The sequence below is a fragment of the Neomonachus schauinslandi genome, chromosome 1, assembly GCF_002201575.2.
Source record: "Neomonachus schauinslandi chromosome 1, ASM220157v2, whole genome shotgun sequence".
Taxonomy (NCBI): Eukaryota; Metazoa; Chordata; class Mammalia; order Carnivora; family Phocidae; genus Neomonachus; species Neomonachus schauinslandi.
Genome location: NC_058403.1, coordinates 155,248,375 through 155,260,116, shown reverse-complemented (window position 1 = coordinate 155,260,116; position 11,742 = coordinate 155,248,375). Strand labels below are relative to the sequence as shown.

Here is an 11,742-nt window from a genome sequence, read left to right as displayed (position 1 = left end):
GCAGTTTATGTTTAGAAAATCGTAAGAACGTGGTGGTGAGAATGTACAGATTTTGTTTTTCTTCTTCTTCCTCTTCTTTTTAAAAATTAAATTCATTTATTTAACATATAGTGTATTATGAGGTTCAGAAGTAGAGTTCAGTGATTTATCAGTTCCACATAACATGAGTGCTCATTACATCAATGCCCATCACCCAGTTGCCCCATCCCCCCACCCACCTCCCCTCCAGCAACCCTCAGTTTATCTCCTATAGTTAGGAGTCTGATATGTTTATTATCTCTCTCTGATTTCATTATTTTATTTTTCCCTCCTTTCCCCTATGTTTATCTGCTTCATGACTTAAATTTCACATATAAGTGAAATCATATAGTATTTTTCTTTCTCTGACCGTCTTGTTTACTTAGTACAACACCCTGTACTTCCATCCATGTCCTTGCAAATCATAAGATTTCATTCTTTTTGATGTCTGAGTAATATTCTATTGTATATATATACACCCCCTTTTAATTTTCTATTCATCCATCAAGGGACATTTTGGCTTTTCCCATATTTTGGCTATTGTGGACATTGTTGGTATAAACACTGGGGTGCAGGTGCCACTTTGAATCACTGTTTGTATCCTTTGAATAAATACCTAGTAGTGCAATTCCTGCGTCATAGGGTAGCTCTATTTTTAACTTTTTGAGGAAGCTTCATAGTGTATTCCAGAGTTGGAGCACCAGTTTGCATTCCCACCAACGGTATAACAGTCCCTTTTCTCTACCTCCTCCCAATGTCTGTTGTTTCCTGTGTTGTTTTTTAGCCATTCTGACTTGTGTGAGGTGGTATCTCATTGTGGTTTTGATTTTTACTTACCTGGTGGAGAGTTATGTTGAAAATTTTTCATCTGCCTGGTGGCCATTTGTATGTCTTCTTTGGAATAATGTCTGTTTATGAAGGACCTCTTTTGCTCATTTATTGACTGGATTATTTGTTTTTTGGGTGTTGGGTTTGGTAAATTCTGCATAGATTTTGGATATTAGCCCTTTATCTTTTTTAAAATTTAAATTCAATTAGCCAACATATAGTACATCATTAGTTTCAGTTGTAGAGTTCAGTAATTCATCAGTTGCATATAACACCCAGTGCTCATCACATCACATGCCTTCCTTAATACTCATCACCTGATTACCCCATCCTCCACCAACTTCCCCTCCAGCAACCCTCAATTTATTTCCTAGAGCTAAGAGTCTCTCATGGTTTGTTTACCTCTCTGATTTCTTCCCATTCAGTTTTCTCTCCCTTCCCCTATGACCTCTGTGATATTTCTTTTTTCCTCATATGAGTACAACCATATAATTATCTTTCTCTGATTGACTTATTTTGCTGAGCATAATACCCTCCATTTCCATCCATGTCAATGTAAATGGTAAGATTTCATCCTTTCTGATGGCTGAGTAATATATATACCACATCTTCTTTATTCATTCATCTGTCGATGGACATCTTGGCTCTTTCCAATGTTTGGCTATTGTAGACATTGCTGCTATAAACATTGGGGTGCAGGTTCCCCTTAGGAGCAATACCTTTGTATCTTTGGGGTAAATACCTAGTAGTATAATTGTTGGGCCATAGGGTAGCTCTATTTTTAACTCCTTGAGGAACCTCCATACTGTTTTCCAGAGTGGCTGTACCAGATTGCATTCCCACCAACAGTGTAAGAGGGTTCCCCTTTCTCCGCATCCCCGCCAACATCTGTCGTTTCCTGACTTGTTAATTTTAGCCATTCTGACTGGTGTGAGGTGGTATCTCATTGTGATTTGGATTTGTATTTCCCTGATGCCAAGGGATGTGGAGGATTTTTTCATGTGTCTGTTGGCCATTTGTATGTCTTCATTACAGAAATGGCTGTTCATGTCTTCTGTCCATTTCTTGACTGGATTATTTGGTTTTTTGGGTGTTGAGTTTGATAAGTTCTTTATAGATTTTGGATACTAGCCATTTATCTGATAAGACATTTGCAAATATCTTCTCCCATTTTGTAGGTTGCCTTTAGTTTTGTTGACTATTTCCTTTGCTGAGCAGAAGTTTTTATCTTGATGAAGTCCCAGTAGTTCATGTTTGCTTTTGTTTCCCTTGCCTTTGGAGATATGTCTTGCAAGAATTTGCTGTAGCCAAGGTAGAAGAGGTTGCTGTCTGTGTTCTCCTCCAGGATTTTGATGAATTTCTGTCTCATGTTGAACTCTCTCATCCCTTCTGAGTTTATTTTTGTGTATGGTGTAAGGGAATGGTCCAGTTTCATTCTTATACATGTGGCTGTCCAATTTTCCCAACACCATTTGTTGAAGAGACTGTCTTTTTTTCCCATTGGATATCCTTCTCTACTTTGTAGAGGATTAGTTGACCATAGAATTGAGGGTCCACTTCTGGGTTCTCTATTCTGTTCCATTGTGTCAGTTTTTGTGCCAGTACCATACTGTCTTGATGATTACAGATTTGTAATTTAGGTTGAAGTCTGGCATTGTGATGCCTGCAGCTTAGGTTTTCTTTGTCAACATTCCTTTGGCTAATTGGGGTCTTTTCTGATTCCATACAAATTTTAGGATTATTTGTTCCAGCTCTGTGAAAAATGCCGATGTTATTTTGATAGGAATTGCCTTGAGTATGTAGTTTTCTTTCAATAGCATAGACATTTTAACAATATTTGTTCTTCTAGTCCATGAGCATGGAATATTTTTCCATTTCCTGATATATTCCTCAATTTCTTTCATATGGGTTCTATAGTTATCAGAATACAGGTCCTTTGCCTCTTTGGTTAGGTTTAGTCATAGGTCTTAGGGGTTTTGGTGCAATCATAAATGGGATCAATTCCTTGATTTCTCTTTCTTCTGCCTCATTGTTAGTGTATGGAAATGAAACTGTCTTCTGTGCATTGATTTTATAGCCTGCCACTTTGCTGAATTCCTGGATCAGTGCTAGCAATTTTGGGGTGGAGTCTTTTGGGTTTTCTACATAAAGCATCATGGCATCTGCAAAGAGAGAGAGTTTGACTACTTCTTTGCAAATTTGAATGCCTTTAATTACTTTTTAAAAAATATTTTATTTATTTATTTGACAGAGACAGAGATAGCGAGAGCAGGAACACAAGCAGCGGGAGTGGGAGAGGGAGAAGCAGGCTTCCCCTCGAGGAGGGAGCCCAATGTGGGACTCGATCCCAGGACCCTGGGATCATGACCTGAGCCGAAGGCAGACACTTAACGACTGAGCCACCCAGGCGCCCTGCCTTTAATTAATTTTTGTTGTCTGATTGCTGAGGCTAGGACTTCCAGTACTATGTTGAACAATAATGGTGAGAGTAGGCATCCCTGTTGTCTTCCTGACCTTAGGGGAAAAGCTCTCAGTTTTTCCCCATTGAGAATGATACTGGCTGTGGACTTCTTGTAGATGGATTTTATGATACTGTGGTATGTTTCTTCTATCCCCACACTGTGGAGAGTTTTAATCAAGAAAGGATGTTGTATTTGGGCAAATGCTTTTTCTGCATCAATTGAGAGAATCATATGGTTTTTTCCTTTCTTTTATTAATGTGATGTATCATGTCGATTGATTTGCAGATGTTGAACTACCCTTGCAGCCCAAGTATAAATGCCACTTGGTTGTGGTGAATAATCCTTTTAATGTACTGTTGGATCCTATTGGCTAGTATCTTGGAATTTTGACATCCATGTTCATCAGGGATATTCGTCTGTAATTCTTCTTTTGATAGGGTCTTTGTCTGTTTAGGGGATCAAGTAATGCTGGTCTCATATGATGAGTTTGGAAGTTTTCCTTCTATTTCTATTTTTTGGAACAGCTCAGAAGTTCTTTAAATGTTTGGTAGAATTCCGCTGGGAGGCCATCTGGCCCTGGACTCTTGTTTTTTGGGAGGTTTTTGATTACTGCTTCCATTTCCTTGCTGGTTATGGGTCTGTTCAGGTTTTCTATTTTGGTAGTTTATAAGTTTCCAGGAATGCATCCATTTCTTCCAGATTGCCTAATTTGTTGGCATACAGTTTCTTATTATATCTTCTTAAAATTGTTTGTATTTTTTCAGTGTTGGTTGTGATCTCTCCTCTTTCATTCATGATTTTATCAATTTGGGTCCTTTCTCTTTTCTCTTGGATAAGTCTAGCTATGGTGTTTTGGTTTTTTTTTTAAATCTTATTAATTCTTTCACATAACCCACTTCTAGTTTCATTGATCTGTTCTACTCTTCTTTTGCTTTCTATTTCATTGATTTCTGCTCTAATCTTTATTATTTCTCTTCTCCTGCTTGGTTTAGGCTTTATTTGCTGTTCTTTCTCCAGGTCCTTCAGGTGTAAGGTTAGCTTGTGTATTTGAGACTTTTCTAATTTTTTGAGAAAGTCTTCTATTGCTATATAGTTTCCTCTTAGGACCAGCTTTGCTGCATCCCAAAGGTTTTGAACAGTTTTGTTTTCATTTCATTTGTTTCCATGAATTTTTAAAATTCTTCTTTAATATTCTGGTTGACCCATTCATTGTTTTAGTAGGATGCTCTTTAACCTCCAAGTGTTTGAATTCTTTTCCAAACTCCTCTTGTGATTGAGTTCATATTTCAAACCATCATGGTCTGAAAATATGCAGGGAACAATCCCAAATTTTGGTTTTGTTTGAGGCCTGATTTTTGACCCAGTATGTGATCTATTCTGGAGAATGTTTCATGTGCATTTGAGAAGAATGTGTATTCTGTTACTGTAGGATGGAATGCTCTGTATATACCTGTGAAGTCCATCTGGTCCAGTGTCATTCAAAGTCCTTGATTCCTGTTGATCTTCTGCTTAGATGATCTGTCCATTGCTGAGTGGGGTGTTGAAATCCCTACTATTATTGTATTATTATCGATTTTTTTAATTTGGTTATTAATTGGTTTATATAATTGGCTGCTCCCAAGTTTGGAGCATAAATATTGATAATTTTTAGATTTCTTGTTGGATTGACCCTTTAAGTATGATATAGTGTCCCTCTTCATCCCTTACTACAGTCTTTGGTTTAAAATCTAATTTGTTTGATATAAGGACTGCTACCCCAGCTTTCTTTTGATGTCCATTAGCATGATAAATAGTTCTCCACCCACTCACGTTCAATATGGAGGTGTCTGTAAGTCTAAAATGAGTCTCTTGTAGCCAGCATATGGATGGGTCTTAATTTTTTATCCAATCTGTGTCTTTTGTTTGGAGCATTTAGCCCATTTACATTCAGAGTAACTATTGAAAGATACTAATTTAGTGCCATTGTATTACCTGTAAATTCCCTATTACTGTAGATTGCCTCTGTTGCTTTTTTGTCTATGTTACTTTTGGGCTCTCTCTTTACTTACAGGATCCCCTTTAATATTTCTTGCAGGGCTGGTTTAGTGATCACAAATTCTTTTAATTTCTCTTTGTCCTGGAAGCTCTTTAATCTCTCCTTCCATTCTGAATGACAGCCTTACTGGATAAAATATTCTTGGCTGCATGTTTTTCTCATTTTGTACCCTGAATATATCATGCCAGCCCTCTCTGGCCTACCAGTTCTCTGTGGATAGGTCTGCTGCCAGTCTAATTTTCCTACCCCTGTAGATTAAGAACATCTAGTCTCGAGCTGCTTTCAGGATTTTCTCTTTATCTCTGAAATTTGCAAGCTTCACTGTTATATGTCAGGATGTTGATCTATTTTTATTGATTTTGAGGGGGTTTCTCTCTACCTTTTGGACTTGAATGCCTTTTCCTTCCTCAGATTAAGGAAGTTCTCAGCTATGCTTTGCTCAAATATACTTTCTGTCCCTCTTTTTCTTTCTTCTTCCAGGTACCCCAATAATTCTTTTTTTTTTTTTTGCTTTATGGTATCACTGATTTCTCAAAGTGTCCCTTCATGGTCCATTAGTTGTTTTTCTTTCTTTTCCTCAGTTTCCTTTTCATCATCTTGTCTTCTATACTGACTCTTCTGCCTCATTTACCCTAGCTGTTAGGGCATCCATTTTAGACTGCATCTCAGTTAAAGCATTTTTAATTTTGACCTTCTTAGATTTTATTTGTGCACTCATAGCTTCTTTAGTGTTTTTATGCTTTTTTCAACCCCAGCTAGTAACTTTATAATCATTACCCTGAATTCCAGATCTGACATTTTATTTATATCTATATAAATTAGATCTGTGGCAGAGAGTATTACCTCTGGTTCTTTCTTTTGTTGCAAACTCCTGCTTTTATTCCTTTTTCCCAGAGAAGAATGGATAAACAAGAAACCAAATCAAAAATATCAACCATGACCCATGTGAAATACACACTAGACAAATCGTAAGAGGTAGACCCAAAGAAGAAAAGAAAAAGAAAACAAAAGGGAAAAAGGAAAAAATATAATCTCCCAGGTGGACAAAACAGGGTGATGCACGTGGTTCTGGGTGTATTTTGGTCAGTTTGTTAGACGACACTAAGTCCAAAAATTGTAAAGAAAACAAAACTTACATACATGCAAAAATAAAATTGAATATAATGAAAGGAAGCAAAAAATGAAGAATATATGTATAAAATGTAAATATGAAGGTGAAAGTTAAAAAAAAGACTTAAAAAGAAAGAGTTGATAAAATAAGAAACTAGTTGAGAAGGAGAAAAGGAAAAAAATAAAAGGAACATTTTAAACTGAGATATAAAAGAATCATGAGAAAAAACCCCAAATTCCAGATACTATTTTCCCCTAGCACTGGAGTTTTGCAGTTCTGTGTGCTCTGTAAACCTGGTATTCACCTGATGTTCCAGCTGGTCTTCTGAGGGAGGGACCTGCTGTGCTGATTCTCAGGTGTCTTTGCCTGGGCAGAGTAGTACCACCCCTTGCCAGGGGGTAAGCTGCTTGGTTGCTCTATGTGGCTTTTGCTTCCCAAAGGCTTTCCCCACCAATTTAGAGGATGAAAATTAAAATGGCTGCACCCTAATCTCCAGCCCTGGAGCTGAAAGATCTTGGGCCCCTGCTTCCTCTCAGTGAAAAGCAGTCTTCACTTTTGTGTGTGCCAAACTCTGCAGACTCCTGAGATGAGTACCTGTGCCAAGGCTCTTGCGGAAGGTGGAGGGTTGCTGTGTTTCTGTCCTTTGTAGGGCATCTGTATAGAGAGTTGTCACCCAATCGTGCTGCAGTTCACAGTTTATGGCAAATCGAGGTGAGAGCCCCCTCCTGGGATCACTGAACTTAGCCAGTTTCCCTGCTTTGATGCTTGGAACTCTGTTGACTCAGGCACGCCCGTTCTTTCTGTGACCCTGGGAATCCTGAGACCACACTGTCCTACCTAGGATTCTGCCCGCTTTGTCTCCTGAGCACCTTTCAGGCAGGGATGTCTCTCACTGGAACAGACTTCTAAAACTTCTGGTTTTGCACTCCAAGGTTACGTCACTTTCCGTAGCCACCTTACAGAGGTTACCTCCCCCTCCCCCCAACCCCCGCCATTTATTTCTGATATATCCCCTCACATTCACTTCTCTACACCTCCTACCTTGCAAAAAGTGGTCACTTTTCTATTTGTAGAATTCCAGCAATTTTTTTCTTTATTTTTTTAAATTTGATTTTATTATGTTATGTTAATCACCATACATTACATCATTAGTTTTTGATGTAGTGTTCCATGATTCATTGTTTACGTATAACACCCAGTGCTCCATACAATACATGCCCTCTTTAATAGCCATCACCAGGCTAACCCATCCCCCCACACCCCTCCCCTCTAGAACCCTCAGTTTGTTTCTCAGAGTCCATAGTCTCTCATGGTTCGTCTCCCCCTCTGATCTCCACCTCTTCATTTATCCCTTTCTACTCTCTTCTTCTTCTTCTTCTTTTTTTAACATATAATGTATTATTTGTTTCAGAGGTACAGGTCTTTTCTTACATCTCAGGTTGAATTCATAGGTGTTCAGAATGATTTTATAGTTATCTAGCTAAATTCATGGGACCAGATGAAACGAGGTCCCCTCCTCTTCTGCCATCTTGCCTCCCTCTATGCATAGTAATTTTAGATTGGACTGAATTTATTGCTCTAGGTGCACTTATCAGAGATTTTGGACTTGAGTGAACTAAAGTGGTAAACTGTTTGATTAGTTGACTAAAGACTGTTTTAATAGAAGATGGCAAGAATCTTATATCTGCTTCTGCATCAACCTGTTGGGATATAATAGATATGTATATGTAATAATAGCCTGAACTTAATGAAACTGACATTCCAGAAATTTCTTGAAGTAATGACCATAGGAAGGAATCCAAAGACATAGGTGAAAGCCAGGTATAAGAGGTTCATTTTTCAGACAGTGCTTCTAGAAATTTTTAGTGGTTAATATCTGCTATGAATTTTGAAATTAGAAGACATCACAGCAGTGTGGAATTGCTTGGAATTTAAGTGTGTGAGATGAAACAAAATTCTGGCAAGAATGCTAGAAAATTCCAAACTTTCTCTCTTCTAGAGCATATCTGTAATATTTATTTTAGTCCTAGAAGCAGAGAGCAAACATAAGCCAAATTCCATTCATAACTGACCTTTTGAAGTTGAGAAATTTCTATCAGAGATTTACTCTCCAAACTTTATTGTGTATCCCTATGACTGGAAATGACTAAAAAACAAGCCCCTTCTAACCCTAAAAAGTATTTAGAGAAGAATCTCACTCTTCTTCATTGTTACCTTCCTCCCAGGCTCCATCCGTTTCTGGGCAGTGGAAGGAACTAGAAATGACAGAGAATTGGATGATAGGTGCAGGCTTAACTCATTACAGGTGAGAAACCCTTAAGGAGAGGCTTGTTCCAGGCACTATGAAGAAAGAGAAGAGGAAACAATACTCCTGCCCACTGCTAACTGGGGAGAAACAGCTTGGCCCTTTCAGAATGTCTCCTCCAAGGAGGAAACATCCACTCACTTATGGAGTTCTGCATGTTTAATCCACACTGGTGTGTGGAACATTGGTGTTATTTGGGTAGAGGGTAATGCACTAGATACTCTTTTTTTTTTTTAAAGATTTTATTTATTTTTTTAGAGAGCGAGCGAGAGAGAAACAGCATGAGAGGGGAGAGGGTCAGAGGGAGAAGCAGGCTCCCCGCTGAGCCGGGAGCCCGATGTGGGACTCGATCCCAGGACCCTGGGATCATGACCCGAGCCGAAGTCAGACGCTTAACCATCTGAGCCACCCAGGCGCCCTGCACTAGATACTCTTAGAAAAGATATATGCTTAGCCTTAGAAGAGCTGCAAGGGCAGATGGAGGTATCCTAGAGGCCTCATATGTGGAGGGAGTAAAAATTCCCTGGAATATCAGGGTACAGCTTCTTCTTGGCTCTCTTCCAATTGCTCAAGTAGCAATAAGGAATGTTAAGTATCATCTGTTCTCTAAAGTGGTATTAGAACAGGATCATCAGGAGATATTATGGTGGTTTAGGGGCACAGAGATTTTATACATCAAGACTAGAAATCACATCACTGTTTTGTTTTTTAATTTTCTACAGCTTCTAACAGGAAATAACCTGAACTGAAATAATGATTACCCCCTCCTGAAAATGTGTATCTCTTGACATTTGATCATGTTGTCATCTCTCCCCTGACACCTGTCCAAATCCTACTTCAAGGCTCAATTCAATGCTATTCCCTTTTAGGCTGACTGTGATCCCTTTCAAAATCAATCCCTCCCTTGGCTCTCTGAACTTCTATTATATTGGGTATCACATACTGCTTTTTGCTAGTCACCCATATCTGCCTTGGCACTTTCAAGGTTTATTCTTACTCCCCTATCTCCCTCCTAGAATCCAAAGTTTCTTACATAGATGTCTTCCTTATGTTTTTATAGTGCTTATTAGGGCATATCAAAGGTCACAACTTACCTCACTTAATCCTCCCAACTTGGGAGGTGTCAGCAGGCATGGATTGTTTTTTGGTTTTTTTTTTTTTTTTGCCCCATTTCACAAATGAAGAGACTTAAGACTCAGTGGATACATAATTTGTCCAAGATCACAAATCCTAGATGGTAAGAGGCAGAGCTCAGGTCTGTCATACTTACAAGGCTGGAAAGAAATTCTAGTCTATGTTTGAGATGTTTCTGGAAGAACTTAGATTTCAAATCTGAGATCTAACAAGCCCAGAAATTGAAAGATTACAACCAACAGTGTCAAGTTTATGATTTCCAAGACCAAAATGGTGCTTTTGGAGAATCAAGTCACAGACATTGGTTCAGAAAGATGTCTCTGGAATGAGAGGCAGATCTTGGCTCATATTGCTTTGTGGCCCCATTTCCCCACCTGTGAAATAAGAAGGTGGTGGCTAGACTACCAACTCTAAAGATCCTTCGTGCAGTCCATGAGTCCTCGCTATCAACTATGGTGGCTGGGACTTGTGGGTAGGATGGCCTGAAAATGCTCTTTCCACTTTGCAGATTTGCAGCAGGAAGGGCCAGAGGCTGAGCTGGAGGTCCAGTGAGAGGGTTAGGATTGCAATGACAGGCCCAGAGCAGGGATTTCACCAGAACAGAGTACAGGGGGGTATAGTGTCCACTCTCCTAAAACTACTGGGGTAGAGCCCCTGGGAAGGGAGCATGGTGAGTCAGGATGGTACTAGGTGTGGAGGCAGAGGCCAGCATTCCCACCAAATACTTTCACTGATGCACTGGGGTCACCAGAAGGTTTCCACTGCTCTCTGGGCCAGTCTCCCCATCTGTGTCGCGAGTGAAGGTCAATACCAGCACCAACAATGGGCAGAGGCAGCCTGGGACCACAGCTCCCACTGCAGGGCTGGGACATGGCACACACACCAGCACCGCCCACCCCTGCCCAGCTGCCATCCCACTAGCAAGTGGCTTGGAAAGAGTCCTGAACTAAAGATGTGCCAGAAGCAATTCCCTTGTGGTCTTCAGGTCCCTGGAGCAACTTCCAGTTCCATCTAGGAAGCTCAGAGGCCTGCTGATCTCGTTGGTCTCCCTGCCCGGGATTGGCTTCCAGAGAGTAGGACTGAGGGTCCCTGAGGCTCAAAGTCGAAGAGAACAGTCCGTGCCCCTCCCCACCATGTCTAACTCAAGCCATATTTTATTAGTGTCACTGGCCCCCCTCGTGCTCATAATGGGCTGGAACACCATTAGCAAAAATAAATAGAGTAATAAAGAACAGGAATGAATGGGGTTTAGAGAAAGACAGCTGCTTGGGATAGAAAGAGGAGAGGACGTCTATAGATTTGAATTCAAACTCTTCTTTGCTCTTTTCAGCCAGTAAATGTTACCCAGCTAGCAGGACATTTGCCAAGCCTACCTGCAAACTAATGACCCTGTCTTACTGAGGCACTGGGATTACAAAGCAGATAAGCAGATATAAGGGATGTCTCTGTCTCTTTCCCTCCAAGCCTCTCAATATAGCTGGCAGTCACAACCCAGACCTATGATTTTCCTTCCCTGATTAAAAAGCCTTCCACAGCAACTCAGATCAAGGACCTATTTCTTAAAGGTTAGGCCAGGCACACCAGGGAAACAAAGGTGGCCTGATCTTTTCTTCCAGCCAAGAAGGCAGTTACTAAAACCAGCCAAGCTTGGAGTTTGTGCCTGGGGACTCAAATGTGAACCAGAGAGACATGGTATCAGCTCACATAGGGCTTACTGTACAGTGGAGAAGGCTGACAAGTAAACAATGTTAACACAGTGTGACAAATAAGGACTGTGACAAATACAAATGAAGGAGCACCTAATCCAAGGAGACAGATGGGATATAGAGAAGGCTTCCTGGAGAAGGAG

At 40.0% G+C, this 11,742-nt stretch overlaps 1 protein-coding gene across 1 annotated transcript in view; it reads right to left on the bottom strand.

Moving 5' to 3' along the window:
* The window catches only part of LOC123324043 (zinc finger protein with KRAB and SCAN domains 7-like), an 18,621-nt gene extending 16,406 nt beyond the window's left edge, over positions 1-2,215 (bottom strand). The window contains exon 1 of the mRNA XM_044912676.1: positions 2,120-2,215. Coding sequence (XP_044768611.1) covers positions 2,120-2,215 — 96 coding nt within the window. The remainder of the gene's footprint in view (positions 1-2,119) is intronic.
* Positions 2,216-11,742: the final 9,527 nt, after the last annotated feature.